This window comes from Plectropomus leopardus, chromosome 17 (genome assembly GCF_026936395.1).
Source record: "Plectropomus leopardus strain MGB_pleo_1.0 chromosome 17, ASM2693639v1, whole genome shotgun sequence".
NCBI lineage: Eukaryota > Metazoa > Chordata > Actinopteri > Perciformes > Serranidae > Plectropomus > Plectropomus leopardus.
Window position 1 is genome coordinate 18,872,160 of NC_142192.1, and position 20,139 is coordinate 18,892,298.

The window sequence follows — 20,139 nt, forward strand, 5'->3', positions numbered from 1 at the left end:
TTAGAACTGAGTTTGCAGGCCAGACAACCAAAAGTTTAAATTGTTCAAAAATACTGTTCAACCAAGAGTAATGTGTTAAAATGTTTATTAGTGCAGCTTTTTTTTTTCCCAAACCAAAATCTTGCCACTGACCTGAGCATTCTGTAGTATGTTGTTTACTAGCACAACTCTACGTCTTGCATTCAGCAGCTTCTTCACATAAGGATCCAGGTCTAAAGCCACCTTCTGATGCTCATTTATCCGGCATAACTCTGCAAAGAGTGCACATTACAATACACACAAGATCAAACCAATGGATAGCAAACATGTTATTTAATGTACTTAATACATTTATTTAGAAAAAAAAGTTGATCTTAAAGGTCTAGTGTGAAAGATTTAAAGGCATTGAAGGGTTGAGGTTGCAGAACTCAAACTTCTCCTTTAGGCCAAACGCTGGCTGATGCAAAAATGTGATTGGCCCAATCTAGAGTCAGTCAGTATGTTTACATGCACAGATAAATTGGGCTACAGTTATAGCTTAATTAGGCTATTTAACTGGACTACCGCCTGTTTGCCAGTATACAAGCACTGGGAAAGAATCGATTTATTTACAGATGTCAGATTCCTCCATGGTAAGTGGGAATATGCCCCTTTTTGATCGTTGCAATTCGACCTTCTTCTGGTAAATCTGTTATGTCACAGCCAAAACAAGTTAGCTTGCAGCAAACAGTGAAAATATGGAAGACTTTTCAGTGCTGTATATTTCATTAATCATCTTTGCTTTACTTTTAACATTTGTCTTGTTTTGTTTTCTTCCCTTCTTCTTCTTCTTTGTTTTTTTCCCCCCATCTTTCTTACAAATTTCTGCTGTTCGACTTCCGGGTCAACACAGCATACACAGAACACCTATGCCAGTTGAGGCGTTACTGAGGTGTATGAAAGACTAAACTGAACCCCAACTGCATCAACTAGGTGTGTTAGTCCGACTTTGAGATATTCAGCCGAGTACAGTTTCAGTTGGATTAACATGATAAATGTATTTTAAAAGTCCAGTTTTAGTCTGGCTAACACGATAATCCGGTCAAACGTCATGTAAACATATTTGGGGTTTGATTTGTTTTTTTCTGGGCTACAATAAAAACATACTGACGGTCTCTGTGAAAGAGGACTCGCCCTACTTGTAGAGCTAAACATCTCATTTTAAGGTAACAGAAACAAAACTTAGCTTCAGTTTATTTATGCCTACCATATACCATATCTGCCAGCATTTCACCCTAAATCCTACACTCTGGACCTTTAATTTTGATAAGAAAAGAAATAACAAAACACCACAATTTGGGAAAAATACATAACAGATGTTCTACAAATTACCTGTGGCCAGATTATCTATGTGTTCTCTTAATTCTACCTGGCTTTCTCTGCAAAGAAGAAAAGAATCACATTAATCCAGAGGATAGACAGATGATACAGTAAAGAATATAATGCAGTTAAAGAGCAGTTTTGTACAACATTTAAAGCTTAAAACAAAATGACATATAATTGCTGAAACGACAAAGGCTCACGTGGGAGAGTTAACTGATATGCATCAAAAGTAAATTCTCAATATTTTGAATAAAATAATAATAAACACCATCGGGCCCCAAATATTGTGGAGGGTCACGAGACAGTAAAGGGACGGCAGACAGGCGGGATGGTTAATGCAAGCCAATACATGACGTCATTTAGGATTTAACACAAAATTTACCTGACTGAGTGCACGTGCAGGTCGAGCTGCTGAACAGCCGGTCTCAGGAGGTCCAGCAACCCCTCGGCGATCGCATCTTTGCCCGAAGAAGTCGCAACTAGAGCCGCTGACGCCATTTTAGTAAAACATCAACACGGGCAGACCGGAAGCGACGTCTTCGTGACGTCGGAGTCAAGAGCACCTCTCCATTTTCTTCCCGGGGACAGCAGTCACTTTAGCTAGCAGCACCATTTTGGGGAGACGCGTTAAAGAAGCCTGTCTCCAGCAATTTAGGGCTATTCAGAGAATCCAGCTAGACTTTGCACGTTTCTTCATTATTAGTTAGCAGAGTAGCACATTATAGGTTATATTTAAATTGAAAATAAGGACACACCACACGGCCTCACCGTGCCGGTCACCAGCTAACGCTAGCTAGCTACTAAAGCTAATCCTAGCTGGCTGAAAGGCTTTTTTTCGACCGACGCAACATCCACTGTAAGTAAAAAAAACAAAATGCGTTAAAATGTTATTATAGGCGCTTAAATTGCTATTAAGTTTCTTATATGATTTACAACAAAAACTACATGTCGAATTAGCAATTTGTTCTGCTTGTGTGACTCAGGGCCTAGTTAACCGTTCAAAACCTCAATATCAGTTTTCTTGTGAAGATTTTTTTTTGTTTTCTATCAAAAGTTTTGAAAACATTCAGTTGTCGATACTAAAATTTACAAATGAAAATAATGAGACAAATTGGTACAAATCAGGATGACGCAAGTATAATAGACACGATTATAAACACCAAATAAGTTATATAGTAAAATTGTAATATTAGGATTTGCAGTTTTTATTGTTTTGATTTTTCTAACTTTGATATTGTTTTAAGGCATATGTATAGATAAGATTGTTAAAGATAAAGTTGTATATGAGGGCAGTTTCTTTTAAAAATTATTTGATGAATGTGAAATTTAGCTAAAATAATGAGCCAAACCAAAAAACTTTATTACACATGAGAAGGAAAATACTTGTGCTGCATATGTTTCTCTGTGATATATGACCAGGCAGCTGTTGAAACATTTCACCTGCCCTAATGTTACCCAGTGGCCTAATGATTATTGCAGCACACCATCTTGTTATTAGGTTCGCGTTCCTTGTTCAGGGATAGTTTTGGCTGATGGAAAAAAAGGGTTAATAATAACGTTTGATTTATAAAATAATCCAGGCCAAATTAGAAACATCCTCATGTGTTAAAGGGCTTTCTAAGACTGAGAGAGACAACCAAACTGGCAATTGTGGTTGTAAATATTTCTTGGTTAGGGAGGGGAAGTAACACTTTTTCTCCAAAGGTAATTCAAATTTCTGAATCGTAAACACTGCTTAACCTTTTGAAACCTGCTCAAATGAGCTTTCTTTCAACAACATTAAACGTTAAAGAAGGTTATAACCAATTAAAGAAAAAACACCCCAAAAATGACAAGAAAGTCACTAAAAATTACAAGAAAATAACCTGAAAATTAGTTGGTTTTTTTTTTTAAATAGAAAACTGGTAAAACAACAAAACTAAATTGAAATACAAAAAAACAAATAAGTGAATGACCTGGAAAAAGTACTTAAAATGTGTAATAATTTGTAAAAATCATTTTTGATATTGAATTATGATGGTTGTAAATATATTTTCCCTAGTTTCTCCAAACATTTTTCCCTAGCTTCATTAAGAATTTTTTTTTTAAATCTACCAATTTCTTGCAATTTGTGGAAGATTTCTTATAAAGTGGCTCATTTCCTTTTTTTCCCCCCAGTTCAAAGGTTTAATACTTGTGAAATGCATCTGAAAGCAACACAAGAAAAGCCGTTCCAGGTTTCAAAGGCTTAAATCACCCAGATATTTAGAAATAACCAAACAATACCATTCAGTATGTTGTTTGTCAGATGATTTTTAATTTCTCTCTAATTATCTTTAACCCAGCAATTGTGCTTACAGCATAGTCAGTGTTCGATGGCGTTTTATTCCTTTCAAGTGCTTTATCTATTCTAATTATGTTTTGCTTCCAGCATGTTTAACTCTTCTATTGAATATTTTGCTAACAACCTTGAAGAACTGATCCAGCTTTTGTTGTCTGATAAGGCTGAACAGTGCTGGGTGTCAGTATCAAGCTACTTAAAAACAAGATGAGCTGCTGAAAATATGGAATTTTAATTAAATATATATCCAACAAATTAAATATGTACATATGTAGCCTACTCACTTTACATCTCATGAACATTTTTCTAAAAACTGTAAGTCCTGATTTAAAATTACGAAGCTGATTGTCTTATAGTTGACATATATTGTCTTAAAGTTTTATATAAGCTTAACCAAGAGATTTCCAAAACTGATGTCTCTGCTGTCTGTTTCCTTAAAGACAACTTTTACTCTATTGGACCTATTAAAATATAAAAACGTACAGTCCATTAGACATTAGAAGATTGAATAAAAGTTTATTACTCGGATGCTTTCTTAAATGTTCTTTGCAAATCGATATAGCAAAGAAAGAAATTATGTTCCAAAATTAAACTATCAGAACCAAGCCTGTTTGAGAATTATTGTTCATTAAGTTCAGAATAAATAATATCAACAGTAACCCTATCTCAGTGTTATACATTTAATGCAATGTTAAGTCAACTGTCCTCGCCGATACCATATGTTATTGCAGTCTAAATGTTCATCACATCCCTTATTATGACTACAAGTTGACTGTTTTTGTTATTTTCTGTCCCGTTTGTTTCCAGGAGCCTGCAAGCGAAGTCTGTCAAAATGAGCGCACCCTCCTCCCAAAAAGTTGTGCTGAAAAGTACCACCAAAGTGTCCCTAAATGAGCGGTGAGGCGCCACGCACCCTGTCAGCAGTTAGACACCAGATGCAAGGGCCAGCCTTGGCTTGTGAAGGTTCTAGTGCTCCCTACGGAAGGCTACTGTTGGGGACCGGACCCGACATGGATGCTATTCTAACTGTCCCCAGTGTGTGCGCTGCTCACTCAACTTTTTTGGTTCTGTCGTCGCTTCTCTATGCAGCTGCAAAGTTAAATGTGATTGTAACATGGAGCAGAATGGGCTTGCATGGGCCAAATATCTTGTGTGAGCAGTGCACACATACAGACAAGGGGAGAGGGTAGTGGTCATACTGGGTAAGCCTTGGTAAGCCTATGCTGGACCAGACCACTGTCCTGCAGATGCCCTGGCACTCCTGCTCCCTGTTACTTAACAGCACAGTATACAACACGTATACACCTGTAAAGGGGAGAGGAAAGCTAATGCTAAACAAGGAAGACGGGGCACATCTTTATCCTTTCTGCCTCTCTCAAATCAGTGGAAGTGAAGCACATGCTCCTTTATCTTCCTGTTTTGTCATTCTCTCTTCTAGAGTTGGGCGATAATAGCTAAAAAAATATTATCACGATTTAAAATGTTCATATTAGTCGACATCGATAATTATCTACCTAATAAGCCACATCATTATTTCTTAAAATTTTAAAGACTGATCTTTGCTCCTAAGTGAAGGTTGGAAGACATCACAAGGTTAACTGTGGTTTAAATTGTTATTTATTGTCCGAAAATGACAAATTTGACAAACAGCAGAACATTTCACAAATCTGATTCATAACAGTGATGATCAAAATAATGTTAATAAATGAAATAATAAACAGACGAAGAATATTAATCCTGGTCAGCAGCATGTCAAAGAGATGGTTTAAAATATGTTTGTTTTAGTGACAATGGAAACGGAGTAAATAGGCTAATTTTAAAAAACTCAAGTGTGGTCAGCACTCGCTGCACAAGTTTTACACCTTCAATTTCTGCCATTTCTTAAAACAATAACAAAAGACAGACTTAGATCACATTGCAAAGTAGCCACAAAAGTCTATCCTATGTGACCGAGGCGGAAATCATCTTTACAGGCGTGTTAATATATAAAAGTTTATTTCAAGTTACCTTCAGTCACATTATATCATTATATGAAAGTGTTTAACTTGCTAATATATTGTTAGAATAGTTGAGTAATCTTTAAAGCAACTGTAGCTGACGGTATGTCTTGAATTCAGTCACAGCGCAATATTATCCAGGGTTTAAACAGTCATGCCAAAAATAACTTAATGAACGTTTAATGTAACATTAAAGCAGTGCTGAACACATCAGTGGCAGTTTGGTTAGTCACTGGGTCTCGCTGTCATCTTCTACAGCTGCTGCTCTGTCTTCCTCTAGTTAATGACATTGCATTACTGCCCCTCTCTTCAGGCATATGGGTGGTTTAATTATGTGGAGGATTCATCAAACATTTACTATATCGCTATTGAGGAAAATTAAATCGAGATAATTACCATTTTATCGCCTAGCTCTACTTTCTCCTCTCTGCTCCAACTCTTTAAAAGACCAGGTACTCAGTCCTAGCTTGGACGTGACAAAGAGCTCACCATTCCCCCTCCCATCTCTCCTTCCCTTCTGAGTCTCTTAGTGGTTAAACCACAAGTCACGGTCCATGCTGTAAGTGGCTGGGTGGCCAAGCACTCCTCACGTCCAGGGCCTCTGCTGCTGCAGCACGATGACACCCCAGCCAGTCAGCTGGAGGCCTGTAAGTGGCAAATTGCGCTCTTCTTCTGGCACCTTCTCTCTGCCTCTCTCCTTCAGTCTGTCTCTGCACTGTGAGTTTCTCTTCTTTATCTTAGTTCGCCTTCCTTCTTGTGCTTGTTTGTGCTAAATTCAAGTATAAATCATGCTGGATTGTCATGTGATTGAGAGAGAAAATGAGTGCCAACATAAGTGCATAACAAAAGAGCCACCACAGTGTACGTCGTGGCTTCATCTGTCAGTCAAATTACTTGATGTGGAACCCTGCTTCCTCCTCCTCTGTATATCCCCTTTCCCCTTCTTTTACTTCCTCCCTCTTTTTCCCTCCCACCTCTAAAGCTTCACTAACATGCTGAAGAACAAGCAGCCCACTGCGGTAAGCATTCGAGCCACCATGCAACAGCAGCATTTGGCCAGTGCCCGCAATCGCCGGCTGGCCCAGCAGATGGAGAACCGGCCCTCAGTGCAAGCTGCTCTGAATCACAAGCAGGTGAGGCCAATGATCAGATGTGCTGAGTGTCAGTGGACCTTTCTACCATGTAGAGCCACGTTGTAAATTAGAAACATGGAAAGAGATAATGAAAGAGGAGTGCATGAAACATCAACTTTTTACCTGCCTTGGACAAGAATTCTCAGTAGTGATGCGCAGGTCAACCCACAACCTGCAGGTCAGGTTGCTCTGGTAGTTTCGGAGGGGTCGAGTCATAGAATGACAAAACAGCATTTTGACTAAGTGTTAAAATTTACAGAAACATTGTGCAATAATCCAGTGTACACCTTCATTTCCTGTCTTAAGGTCTGACACATCTCTCCGTTCATAATGTCCTGTTAAAATATTTCCCTCTGCAAATATGTAGGCCTGACACTGTGTTCTTAAAGCACGCAAGAGTCTCTCTGTCACAGTGAATCCGTTAAATATGCAACTCTGTAATGTGTTGAAAACAAACCCATGTACCAATCAGCTGTGCGTTCATGTAAACAAACCATATAGGTTATCAGCTGTGTGCTAGAGATCATGGGCTTAAGACATACCCTCTAAAAAGATTGCTGAGTGCCTGTTGTCTCTCTGACATTTTAACAGAAAATGCTCATTTTATGTTTTGATATGTACTGGAAATAGCACATAATATAGCCAACAGCAATTAGTTATTAGCAGAACCTTTCAGCTCTGGTATGCAAGTTTGCAGTTTGGGTTCAAGTCATTGATCAATGCACTGCTGTACAGGACGAGCAGGTCGGGTTGGCTCTCATAGCGGGCTGGATTCAGTCGGGTCTTAAAACCTTGACCCGTGCATTACTTCTCAGCAATGCTAAGATTAAGAATGTGAATTTGGTTCTATTTGAGTACACAACCCAACCAAACACATCCAACTATCACCCAACTCTTAAAGCATTTTTTAAACATTTTTTCTTATTATTTTTCTTTACTACCTCCAGATTTATGTTCATAATAGCTCTCATCAGTCCTTTGTAGACTGCTATAAACCTGCTACCTGTCCAGCCTTAAAATGCTGGATTATACACTTAGCAGCTGAAAGTAATTTCAAGACCAATCTGCAGCTCAAACCGAAGCAAGTACCTGAGCCACTTTAGTATTGATTCCCCGAAAGTTGTGAGATGTGGGAGAGAGATTTTGGAGGGGGCTGACGGAACTTGATTGTTAGTCGGAGTAGGGGCCAGATGCAAAAAAAGTTTCCCACAATGTATTTTTTATTAATGGCGTCTTTTGTCACTCTGTTACTACAACTGTTTTCACAGGCTGAGTAGGTCTATACATTTTTAATTAGACCTTGGTAAAGTGAGTTTCAGTTATTAGAATTAAATTTGTTGAACTGGCAGAGTGGTGTGTCTCCTGGGTTTGAAAGCAGGCCGGTGTTTGCTCAAATATTAACTTATAATAGTGTGATATGGTGGAGCGTATTTTGATGTTTTTCATGCTTCCTCGTGGATTCATGCAATTTATAACCAGATATAACAGTGTTTGACATAGACCTTAGTTTCAAAATGTCTTTACAATGATTGTTTGGATTAGATTATGTAGAAGTGCACACAATTGTTAAATAGTCAAACTTATTTCAGGCTTCACAGTGCAGCTGAAACATGTCCCCCCCATGAGGCCCGAGAGTCTGTAGCAGCGTGGCTGACTCATCAGGCTCGGAGTAGAGATTCAGTCTGAAAACTGCCCTGAATTCTAACAGCAGGAGCTATGTTGATGTGGGTGTGATGTTACAGTGAGACAATAAAATCTGATTCAAAGTTCGGTTGGAGTAAGGAATGTGTTAAACGGATTATCAGATGCTGAACCACTGCATAATGTTTATAATACATACAGAGAGTTGTCATTGAAAAAAACTTAATCTTAAGTCATGACAAAGTCAATGGTAGAAATACAAATTTGTCCTTCGATGTATCTGATGGGCCATTAAGGTGCCTCACTGGATTTACATTACAGCTAAAGTTGACCCTGGTTTAACAACCACTGTACTGATGAACATATCTCATTTCAATTAATGAGAGACCTGCTTTTTCACTCAAGGTTACGGTCATTTGAGCGTGGCTTTAATCAAGTGCCTGTAACTTGTTGGGTGATTTTTTTCCCCCAAAAATTACCACCTTGTCTGATTTCATATTTTCATAATTGCATTTAAATGACTTGTGTCAGAGCCTGAAGCAGCGCCTGGGGAAGAGCAACATCCAGGCCAGGCTGGGCCGGCCGATGGGGACTCTGATGCGTGGAGGACCTGCTGGAGGAAGAGGAGGGATGCGAGGAATGACCAGGGGCGGCCTGCGAGGACGTGCCAGAGGAGGAGTAATGAGGGGAGCGCTCTCCCTGAGAGGTGTGTATCCACAACCTCACACAACGTCTCACCTATGGCTGTGCAGTTTCCCACAGAGTTACAGTGTACATATGGAGGTAGCTGACGAGAGAGGGGGTTGTTATTTTTTTTAATAATCATATATGTATATCACTCTGTGTTGTCACACACAGTTTCCATAACATTGTTTTTGCTCATGGTCACAAAGAGGATAATTGATTGATATATAAATAACTAAAAATGTATATATGTATTCCAGTAGCGCTCCTAATTAACAGTTCAGCTCCAAAAATCTATTTGTGGCGGGGGGATGATTTAATTGTGGCGGCCCGCTACAAATAAATGATTGTCTGTGAAACCTTGATATTGCTGTGTACTTTTTTTTGTCTTCACTGTTCGTCCTGCACTGAGTGATGATGTTACTTTGTGTTGCACAGGGAAGCGAGTGTCATCTTCAGGTGGCCCCATGCGGGGTCGTGGCGCTGCTGGCCGCCTGGCTATGCGGAGAGGAGGTCGCCACCGTGGAGGACCCGCTGGCAGAGGAGGAGCTCTGTCTCGAGGAGGAGCACGAGGAGGAGTAGCCAGAGGTCAGGGGATGACAGTGTTTTACTTTTTCTATTTAAACAGGGAAAAAGACTATCAGGGTTTCTCTCTTTGATTTTTTGGGGGGTGATTTTTATAGAAAACGTGGAGATTTTTTAGAGATTTGTTGGGGGGGGGGGGTCACAGAAAACAGACATTTTGGGCTTTTTTTTTTTTTTTTTTTTCCCAAGAACACTTGTTTGGAAGGTGTGTTTTCTTTAAAATCAACAAAATGACACCATCTATCACTGCCAGAAACTGTAGAAAGCAGAAATTATTTTTGGATTTTCAAATTTCAGACAGCCCTTAAACATTTTTTGTGATATGTGTGTATATGTTTGAAAAGCGCTGGGCAAGTGCGGCTGGAAAACTTAAATTATTTTCAGTCCTTGAAAAGTCATGGAAAACTTTTGAAATTTTATTCATGAAAATGTGTGTGAAACCTGTTCTACCTTGAACTGAATGATCATAGACATTGCTTTAAATCATCACTTTGTGTGTGTGTGTGTGCGTGTGTGTGTTGGACAGGCCGCGGTGGACTGCGTGGCCGTGGTGGTTTTGCCGGTCGAGGTGGTCGCGGCCGCGGGCGGGGCCGAGGTGTTGGCCGACCAACTGTGACCCGTGAACAACTGGACAACCAGCTGGACGCCTACATGTCAAAGACCAAAGGTCACCTGGATGCGGAGCTGGACGCCTACATGGCGCAGGCGGACCCGGACAGCATGGAGTGATGCAGAGGGAGACACGTGTTGACTCGCTGCAGAACTGTACCGCTGAACTCACACATACAGTGTAGTTTTCCACCAGACTGACGGGCCGAGAAATGATCGTGTTTATAATTTAGATGAGAGTGGTGACAGTCCAGGACTCTTAGCTTGGAATAGCAGCAAATCAAGGTTACACTTGAATGTGCTTTGACCACTACTCAATTCTGCATCAACCTGCTCCTGCACACCCCTTTGAAATCTGGAATAACTGTGTGAAGGGACCTTTTTAAACAATAACACGCCCTGCTATCTATAGATGACTGATTTTATTTTTTTTATTATTACTTTTTTTTTCTTTTTTTTTTTGTTAATATATGACCTAAAACACACCTTAAACATTTGGGATGGATATCTGTAATGACCCAGTTGATGTGTTTAACCTTCTGTTGAAACCAATTATGAATCACACCTGTTTTGGTTTTTTTTACGTTTATTTTGAATGTGATTTTAGCATTAGCGTGCTCCGACCTTAGGGAATTCATTGGCTTATCTTGAAAACATTTGCAATGCAAAACTTTTCTAAATTATTTGTCAAAAGAATGTAAGCAAAAGTGTTCTACGCCAAGTATCCACTTGTCATTGTTTTGTATTTAAAAGATGTAGTACTTTGAAGTTTTTGTTTCTCTGTATCTTCCACCTGTCTGCGTTCTTCAGTGGATCGCTGACAATCTTAACTTGTACTTGAGAGCATTTGTATGACATGATCCAAAGCAAGTAAAATAGGTTTTAATTAAAATGGAGATGATTTCCCTAATTGTGTCAATTGTATGATTTTTAAAAGACCATGAGTTGATCACAGATTAAATGGAGTCAGTTGTAATGTTTTTTTTTATTTGATAACGAATATTTCAATTAGCCAGTAATGGCAAAGTCAACAAAAAAGAGCTCAAATTTGGTTCTTTTTCCACAGGACAGAGATGATTGCTAGACATCTCAAGTTATTCACAACCTTATGGCACCCTCATTGGAGACTTGTGCACATTTTCAGGTTCACAATCAATCATGGGTTTCTACCACAACATGAGTTAGTTTAAAAAAAAACCAACATCAAAACATGCTTAAAAATTATAGCTTTGTAACAATTTTAGATATATAATCATGATGATAATAAATATGTGTTCCATGGCTACTAATTTTTTTTTACATTTGTGAGACATATTTTGCCATGTTGCTTATTGCTTTGTTTCCCATGTTTCTGAAAGAAGTTTCACCAAGCTGCTCGGGTTTAAAGTTTGAAAGGCTTTTGAAAGCCACACAAGAAAACTGATGTCACTCCAGGTTTCAAAGGGTCATTGTAAAAAAAACAAAAAAACAGAAAACGACAGTGAAATCGCATGAAATTTGACATGGTCATTGTCAGGGTCATCCTGAACAAGATGACCCCTTTTTTGTTATTTGTAATTTGAGCTGACTATACCTTTAATTTCCTAAAGAATTCTACAGTAAAATCATATGAAATTTGACATGTTCATGGTGAGGAAGCTTTTTAGCAGAAATCCCTTCTAATTCTCAGTAAACCTGGTGTGGATCCCTTTTGATTATATGAGGATTTTTGGGTGATTATTGTGGTATGTGACAAACGTGTAGGCTATAAGTGTCAATTATTATTAATATTTATGACACATTCAAAACTTTTACTATGTGTAATGTAGTATGTTATAAAGTTGCTTTATTTGGTATGTAAAATTAAGAAATTAATGCAAGTCGAATGTTCTTTGTTGGCCCCTCAAAACACCAGCGCCATATCACCACAATTAAAAAAAAAAGTAAATAATTAAATAAATTCAATGTTATGAGGTAACCACCCTAGGAAATATTCAGCCACCCTTTGCTACATGACATCCCCCCTCTGTCCCCTATTCACACTGTAGCTGTCCTATCAAACAAAGGCAAAAAAGGCCCAAAATAATAATCTTGAAAAATATTAAAAAAAAGAAATAAATTTAAGTTTATTGAGTCCATGTTCCAGATATTAATTGGCCCACAAAATATAATACACAATTTAGAAATTATGATTACAAAATAGGTGTGTGTGTGTGTGATTGTAGATCAAGTAAATGTATGGAAAGAAACATAATGACAACAACAAAAAATATATTTAAGTAAACACGGAAGGCTATTGAGGGCCAGCCTCCTTATACAAATACCCAGATCTGAAGCAAATTTAAATGATCAAATATTTTTTGTTCGTTTGTTTTGTTTTGTTTATTTTGTTTTATTAATTTATATTATTTGGCAATAATGTTAGAGTTTCCCATTTGCAGTAGTAGTCGATCACAAATGCATAAATCACACAGAAAATCATTAAAAGTCCAGCCCCTCTTGTGATCAATATGCGTCTCGATTAAAAAATACGGCATAAGAAACTGTTACAGGATGATTTCGGATTTCCGAGTGTCATTGAATGCAGAATTGGTTGTCGCAAAGCGGTTTCAACTGACGTAACTCGTCTTATAAATGAGTTTGCGGCACGTTGCGTGGTTCTCTTCTTGTGCTGTTTGACGCGGGTGTGGTGCTGCGCGTGAGGTGTCGCGCTCTCCTGTATGGAGAACATGCAGGTAATTTACTCATTCATTCAACAGATACAGCACATACTCACACTCACTCCTGCCGTGAATAAGCAACTTTACTTTAATATGATTGTTTTTGACATTTTAAACGAAACGTTTTCACATTTTGGGGCCCACGCTGTCCTCGTGGAACCCGGTAGCCTAAAATGCTAACGTTAACTGCCAGCTAGCGTGATGCTAAACACCTGAGTTTAATGCTTTGGACGAGTAAGTGAGTGTAGAAAGCAGGACTAGCCTAAGAGGCTAGAGGCTAAGAGGCTTTTATTTTGTAAAATTTGGCGCCAACATTATTAGCCAAAATGTTAAAATGAGTTGTAGGTTGATGCCGTGCTATCAGCGGCGTAGCCTCGAGTCTGTGGCCTCGAGCACAGAGCAGGAGGCGGTTACAGATATCCTGAAATATTCAAACTTATCTTCAGCCCTAAGACGTCACTTGTGTCCAATATTTAGTACATGATTTAAACCTTCAAACGCCTGGATCGACTTTAGTTTTTTGTGCTGTGATTCAGGCTGCTTTTGGCTTGATTTCTTTTAAAAACATGAGAGAGAAACAACAATGTGCAATTTGGCATGAAATAAGTCACAAACTGGAAGAAATTAGTAAAACATGACAAGGAAATTATCTGAAAATTGAAGAAAAAAACAAAGGGGAAATGTCCAGAAAACCCCGTAATTTGCTCTTTAGTGTGTATTTAAATTTATTTTACAAGATTTGTTGAGCATTTTCTGGAAGTAACCTTCTCTTTTTGTGCTTTTTCCTCTTATTTTCATGCTTTTTTTGATTTACCATGTTTTTATATTTTTTTTAGCTGTTTCTCAAGTTGCTTGTCACCCTCTTCCCAAGTTTTTGAAAGAAATCAAGACAATTTGGAGAGGTTTCAAAGGGATACACAGGGCTGCAACTGTTTTTATTTTCAGTCTTTTTAAGTATTCTCAATTGATTAGTTGTGTCGGCTACATCTCATGTCTTGTCCACAACCCAAAGATAACCAGTGTACCGTTATAAAGTTAAGAGTTGAGAGTTAAGAAACTAGAAAAAATAATCACATTGTAGAAGCTGGAATCAGAAGTTTGATTTTTTTCTTTATTAATTAGGAGCAATTAATCGCCTATTAAATTAGTTTATTAAATAGTTGTCCCTGCCGGTCACCTCGTCCTTCACGGCAGTGCCACAGTGCAGACTGTCAGTGGGATTGTCCTGTGCAGTGGGCTGATCCTTGGACAACAGTGGCTATAAAACATCAGGTTTTGCTTTCACCCCTGCACTGTTGGTTGCAGAATGGTGACAATGAGGCCTGGCACATTCTCCAACAGTTTACTCATTTAGACATACATGAAATACCCTGAAAATATACTGCACCTTTTACTTGGATATATAAAGAAATGTCAAGATTGAAATCTCTTATATTAAACCAACCTCTCTTTTGCAGGACATGGCCGTAGTGCTGGATGTGATGCTGATGGGGAAATTGTTCTACAGCTTGTACTGCCCTTCTGGGACATGAGGTTAGTTTGTTTGTTCTTAGTAATCAGTTTGGGAGCCCAAATTTAGTGCCAAGATGTCATCTGGAAGAGAGTGGAGAACAGTGGAAACAAGAACCCAATAAAAAGGCAATTATGTTCCAGTTTGTTGGCACAGTATGAGCTCTGGTCCTGTCCAGTGGGCTATAGTGCTCATACAGTGCACAGAGTAATTAATTCTCTTGCAACCCACTGCTGTGCACTCTGCAGTAGTGTTACTTATGGGAACTTACAGCTGTTATATTTTAAAATAATCGTTCTGTTTTTGCACCTCTTGTCTGCACTTTTACTATTGTAATGGTGATTTAAAAAAATAATTAATGATTTACAACATCTTTTCTTACTCCTTTATTGTAATTCTATATTCTAAAGCCCTTTTAATTGCACTGTTATATGAAATGTGCCTTGCCTAAAAGAAAAAAAAAAATTATTATTATTTTTTTAATTACAGTGAATTTAAACAATCCTGTGACTGCGTTGGACCTCAAGCCAGCTGGGTAAGTTGTGCTGGAGAATAGACCTCCTGCTGATCAGGAGTTGTCATGATGATTGGCTAAATATGTTCAACTGCTCTGAAGTGTGATTGACAGCTGCCTCTCTGAACAACATGCAGTGCTGATAGCTGAGTATGTGGATGGTTCTGGAAACACACTCTCACCTTGTTCTGCCTCCTGCAGGTTTCCTCGCTGCCTTGGCCTTCAGCACCTATGCAACAACAAAAAGTGAGTAACATTGACATCACTTTTTCCCATGATGCACCCCACCTCACTCCCACAGAGTAGTTTTAACATTTGGCTGCTATAAATGGACAAATGCGATACAATGACGAAACTAAACTTGTAGATAGAAAACACACCAGAATCAAGTTGATCTGTATGATATACAGGGCAGCCAGTGAACAAGAAACGACTACATCATGGCAGCACTGTGTGGTATCTGCAGCCAGTTGCTCCATCAGCTGGTTAGTTCAAAAGTCAGTGCTAGACAAACTCAACATCTGGCATCGTTGGTCTCCATGCTGCATGTGTTTGGAGTCCTGGTATGTTTGTTGAAACACACTCATCCTCAAAAAAAAAAAAACTCTTAAAGAGAAATATAAAAATCTCTTGAGAAAAATCAATGTTGTTACTCTGCATCTGCGCTTTGCCCTGAAGGGACAGTTCACCCCAAGATACAAATTTACCATTTAATCTCTTACCTGTGTCACCGACTTAGGAGGATGCTATTATTGTTTATCTTGCTCTGGCACAAGCTCTTTCGCTCTTTTGAGTAGATGCACGTTTGCTCCTGCAAGGTGATATGGTTGGCGGGTGTATTTTGCAAGAAAGGAAATGGTTCCTACACGAACCTGCTCACAGCACGGTCTGTGGATTATCTTCAGTAACCTGGTCATGATTTCTGGAAATAGACATTGCTGTTTGGTTTTTCCAGTGTATTTTTTCGGTACTTTGAGCACCACAAGCCGAGTGTCATCTAGTTCATTTTACTGGAGAGAATCCAGACATTTCTACAACGGATATCTCCAACACTCAGCAACCCGCAACAAAAAAACCCAGATTGATAAAAAGCACTACAGGTAAGATAAAAATATATATTTTTGGTTTTGGGGTGAATTGTCACTTTTAAGAAGCATTATAACACCACGGTGCAGTGTCTTCCATCTTTAAACTAGGGCTCTAATTGTAGTGAGGACTGAAAAGTGAAGGTGTGCAGGGTAGAAATACAGTTGTGTGAAAAGGATCACACAGATCCCGCTGTCTCCCCACGCTAAAGCCACTACCTAAACTGGAACGATTCTCAATAACATCTGATATCTTATTTTTAATATCTAGTATATTTATTTTTGCATAGCATATTCTTTATATTGCATAACCCATAGATAAATTTGATAAAGATCTGCAAAAACCATACAGATGTCTCACTCTGCTGCCTGACTTTTTTCCAGGTTTCTGCTGTAGCGGAGGATCGCCTCCTTATCTCTGGATTCAGCAGCTAAGGTGAGCATTAAACTGAAGGTTGCTAGAGACCTGTGAAAGCTGAGGTCTGTCCCGACGGTCCTTTTGACTTGTAGGGCTGTGTCGTTGGAAATACCTCACAGAGTAAATCTGTGGTTTCGCTTTACCCACATGTTCACTGCCATGAGCCTTGTGGGATATTACTGCAGAACACATGAGCACTGACGTGACGGTCTTCTGACCGTTTCAGTAGTAGCATGCAGGGTCCCTTTAGTTGAGTTGGTGGTTGACGATAGGCTGGATTTGAGATGAACTGTGTCTCACCTGGAAAGTGGATGAGAGCAGGAGGTGACGACTCAATTCTGCGTTCGATTCAGGACAGTTTTACAGTTTCAGCAGCCTTCAGTCCGTCAAGGACCCACATGTTAGATTTGATTCAGATTCATTTAACTGTTATAAGTCACATCAGTTTGTTTGCAGCCTCCAATTGTTTTAATTATGATAGAGCAGCCTATTAAAATGCGACACAGGCGATCTGTAATTTCTTGTCATGGTTCGGTCTTAATTTATACAGGAATTCTCGTGTTTATCGACATATTTAAATCAGCTGAGCATACCTGTCACCCTCAAACTACAAGCATGAATAAATTAGCCTAATAGTCAAACAAGCAACTGCTTTTTGTAAAGATCAGTAAGACAGCCCATAGTCAGGGCTTCACATCTGTACGGACATTATTTTAAGAATCACCACATCTCACGAGACTACTTACCACAAGTGTTGTGCTGCTGAATACCTCAAGAATTAGATCAGTTAATTTACAGTGGACTTTGTATAGTTCATAATGAATGTCTTTAGTCAGCAACATGTTCTGTTAATAAACCTTCAAACCAGACAAGTAAAATCAAAAGCTCTAAAACAACAAAATGAAAAGTTTATATAAAACGTCATTATGTCAATAACTAAAACCAGTCAGCTGTTTGATCAGGTGAGAGCTACATGTTTGCCGTCATGCCGTCGTCCACGCTGCCTTGCTCTCGAGATTATCGTGTCCGCTTTTGCATAACGGCAAACACAAATTTAACGGGCATGCATTGTGCTGCAATCAGCAATAATAGCATCTGGGTAAGTCTAGCTCATTTCGAATGAGCGTAGTATTTGCAAGACTTGTGTCAGCTACAGGAACCTGGCCTTTGCAGAATAAAGAGGTTGAACTATACTTGACTCCACATGGAAGAATACAATAAAAAAGAATAATAAAGAATAATAAAGAATACTAAAGCAGACAAGTGTTGAGGACTAGTTGACTGGTTGAGGGCAGAAAAATGGTCTTCATGAAGATGAACTATTAAGATTCATTGAAATTCATGTAAATGTGATGCTCATCTAGTAAGCTAACAAGATGAGACAAAAATGTTGAGCTGGTCTGATTTTGGGGTTAGGTATGTTCTCATTTTACTCAAGTCTTTATTTTATTTCCAGCTTGCTGTGATGGGGGAGTTGTATGACTCGTGAAGTCGTGACAGCGGTAAGTGGGTTCCCACAATTTTAATATCTGTCCAGTGACTGGGCGTACATAGAAACAGCACTGTGTGGTATCTGCAGCCAGTTGCTTCATCAGCTGGTTAGTTCAAAAGTCAGTGCTAGACAAACTCAACATCTGGCATCGTTGGTCTCCATGCTGCATGTGTTTGGAGTCCTGGTATGTTTGTTGAGACACACTCATCCTCTTATAAGCAGTCAAACCTTAAAATGCCGATTTTGTGTGAAAACGTCCACGCTGGTGTTTCCAGGTGGGTTTAGTAGTGACTACAGTGAGACACCTGACAGAAACAAAGCATGACATCTCGCCCTCTCTTCAGTCGACAAACAATTCTGCTTAACAGTCAGGGCGGGCAATATGACCATGAAGTATCCCAATATTTTTAGGATTTGTTTGTTTTTTGCAATAACAATTTTCTTGATGATGACAAAAATACTGAGAATATTTTATAACTTTCCAGAACACACAGCTGCAACAAAAGAAGCTTTATAGTTGTATATGTAAACATAAATGGAGATTTCCTTCAAATATTCAGTAAAAAATTGAACAGAAATCTCAGAGTCAAATCGTTATCAGTGTAAAATGACACGAGGTGGGTCAGGTGATGCTATTGGGTTACGCTACAAAGTTCGTCTCACTGAGCAGCTCACGTCATCGCTGCCACTCAAGTTTCTTCCTGCGCACGCTTAACTCATGCTGGTTAAATGTGTCCCGATGTGTGGTAAAAGACCCATGTGAATGAAGTAGTGTGTTTGCTGATGGTCATCACATTTCTCAATTAAACCCTGATTATTGTTCTTCCAGGTTTCTGCTGCAGTAAAGGATCGCCTCCAAATCCCAAACTCTAGCAGGGATTCAGCCACAAAGGTGAGCGTTGAACTGAGAGATTTTAGAGATGAGTGGTGTGAACACTGAGGTTTGTCCCGACAGACCTTTAACTATAGGGCCATGTCGTTGGAAATACCTCACAGACAAAATCTGTGGTTTCGCTTTACCCACATGTTTCACTGCCATGAGCCTTGTGGGATATTACTGCAGAACAGTGATTATAAAAAAAAAAAAAGATAAAATCACAGAAGTGAATCAGGTACTCTTCAGAAATTGATCCAAATTGTTCAATTTCTATGCATGAAACTGTCTTCGACAAATCACTTCGTTTCTGTACTTTGCAAACAAAGTGTTCAAAGATGAAAGAAACCTTAAAATATAAAATATCGGCTGGATGAAATATTAGAAGATGGATGTACTCAAATATTGATCTTGTTTGTTTCAGAATCCTGAAACAATCCTGGAGGAGAGAAGAGTCGTCAGCAGCCCTTCACTGTAGGTAATGTGCTTTCAGTGTCTTTTTGTTTGTTTTTATTTTCCCGGGTTGGTCATATACCAAGGCTTTCAGGACTCTCCGTACCTGACTTGCTGTGGAATTGACCAGAAAGCAAAAACCATCCCATCGGGCTTCTACAGCAGCCTGCTGAGATGACCTGAGGGGAACATGACACCTCTTTTTTTCCTTTTCTGACACTTTTATGGCGTCTTCTGTAAACAAATGTATGGTAGTGTGCATCACTGACAGATGAAAGCGATGATTTGTCAGAATGACTTGCACGTTGGACGTCACTGTTGAGTGTAACACCTGAACTGTCGTCTTGTATTTTCAGATCGATGCCGAGCCATCAGTAACCAGCTGAGAGCACAACGGTCAGCAGTTTGATCAGCTGTCCCCTGCTCCGGAGTAACGACAGACCTTTGTAATGGCAGCTGTGTGTGTGTATCCACAGCATTAAATTTTGCCTTGTCCTTTGTCTATTGTGTACCTGATAAATAAAATATCAACAATTAACCAACTCTCCGCTTGTCTTTTATCGTCCTCTTAATATCTATGAACAAATGAGTTAAAAATGTGTCTTACAGAGTTCAACAGTCATGGAAAACTTGGAAAAGTCCTAAAATTTCAATCACATTTTCACATCATGGAAAAGTCATTAGTTACAGTCACTGACAGTTTTGGAAAAAGACAAGGAATGTGTTGCGTGTAAAGAAAATGTGAGAGTGATCTGTGGAAATGTTCCACCTGGTGTAATGTCCT

General features: G+C 39.0%; 3 protein-coding genes and 5 non-coding genes across 8 annotated transcripts in view; 7 read left to right on the forward strand and 1 right to left on the reverse strand.

Annotated features, from left to right (window-relative positions):
• Positions 1 to 1,877, reverse strand: part of snapin (SNAP associated protein) — a 3,887-nt gene extending 2,010 nt beyond the window's left edge. The window contains exons 1-3 of the mRNA XM_042506365.2: positions 1,724 to 1,877; positions 1,351 to 1,397; positions 133 to 251 (exon numbers count right to left, since the gene is read on the reverse strand). Coding sequence (XP_042362299.1) covers positions 133 to 251; positions 1,351 to 1,397; positions 1,724 to 1,839 — 282 coding nt within the window. The 5' untranslated portion in view covers positions 1,840 to 1,877. The remainder of the gene's footprint in view (positions 1 to 132; positions 252 to 1,350; positions 1,398 to 1,723) is intronic.
• Positions 1,877 to 11,220, forward strand: chtopa (chromatin target of PRMT1a). The gene is made up of 6 exons (XM_042506364.2): positions 1,877 to 2,197; positions 4,469 to 4,558; positions 6,641 to 6,791; positions 8,964 to 9,138; positions 9,555 to 9,704; positions 10,228 to 11,220. The coding sequence occupies exons 2-6, from the start codon at positions 4,494 to 4,496 to the stop codon at positions 10,428 to 10,430; spliced, it is 744 nt and encodes a 247-aa protein (XP_042362298.1). The 5' UTR covers positions 1,877 to 2,197; positions 4,469 to 4,493; the 3' UTR covers positions 10,431 to 11,220.
• A 248-nt stretch (positions 11,221 to 11,468) lies between these two features.
• LOC121957383 (uncharacterized) lies at positions 11,469 to 19,893 on the forward strand. Its single transcript, XM_088090756.1, has 10 exons — positions 11,469 to 11,490; positions 12,929 to 13,024; positions 14,467 to 14,542; positions 15,009 to 15,054; positions 15,235 to 15,279; positions 16,503 to 16,554; positions 17,993 to 18,038; positions 18,858 to 18,920; positions 19,327 to 19,380; positions 19,712 to 19,893. The coding sequence occupies exons 1-6, from the start codon at positions 11,469 to 11,471 to the stop codon at positions 16,551 to 16,553; spliced, it is 336 nt and encodes a 111-aa protein (XP_087946882.1). The 3' UTR covers position 16,554; positions 17,993 to 18,038; positions 18,858 to 18,920; positions 19,327 to 19,380; positions 19,712 to 19,893.
• Positions 15,093 to 15,165, forward strand: LOC121958337 (small nucleolar RNA Z40). Its single transcript, XR_006106824.1, has one exon. It is a non-coding gene; the product is annotated as a small nucleolar RNA Z40 (small nucleolar RNA).
• On the forward strand, positions 15,479 to 15,618 carry LOC121958340 (small nucleolar RNA SNORA8). The gene has a single exon (XR_006106827.1). It is a non-coding gene; the product is annotated as a small nucleolar RNA SNORA8 (small nucleolar RNA).
• Positions 16,593 to 16,728, forward strand: LOC121958347 (small nucleolar RNA SNORA18). The gene has a single exon (XR_006106834.2). It is a non-coding gene; the product is annotated as a small nucleolar RNA SNORA18 (small nucleolar RNA).
• Positions 18,095 to 18,234, forward strand: LOC121958339 (small nucleolar RNA SNORA8). Its single transcript, XR_006106826.2, has one exon. It is a non-coding gene; the product is annotated as a small nucleolar RNA SNORA8 (small nucleolar RNA).
• On the forward strand, positions 18,964 to 19,098 carry LOC121958345 (small nucleolar RNA SNORA18). The gene has a single exon (XR_006106832.2). It is a non-coding gene; the product is annotated as a small nucleolar RNA SNORA18 (small nucleolar RNA).
• Positions 19,894 to 20,139: the final 246 nt, after the last annotated feature.

Excerpts from the sequence above, each read along its gene's own strand:
- chtopa (XM_042506364.2), top strand. The coding sequence starts at position 4,494 with ATGAGCGCACCCTCCTCCCAAAAAGTTGTGCTGAAAAGTACCACCAAA. Across the intron at positions 4,559-6,640 it reads AAAGTGTCCCTAAATGAGCG|CTTCACTAACATGCTGAAGA; the intron begins GTGAGGCGCCAC and ends CCACCTCTAAAG. Across the intron at positions 6,792-8,963 it reads CTGCTCTGAATCACAAGCAG|AGCCTGAAGCAGCGCCTGGG; the intron begins GTGAGGCCAATG and ends GACTTGTGTCAG.
- LOC121957383 (XM_088090756.1), top strand. The coding sequence starts at position 11,469 with ATGGGTTTCTACCACAACATGA. Across the intron at positions 11,491-12,928 it reads GGGTTTCTACCACAACATGA|TTTGCGGCACGTTGCGTGGT; the intron begins GTTAGTTTAAAA and ends CTTATAAATGAG. Across the intron at positions 15,055-15,234 it reads TTGGACCTCAAGCCAGCTGG|GTTTCCTCGCTGCCTTGGCC; the intron begins GTAAGTTGTGCT and ends TGCCTCCTGCAG.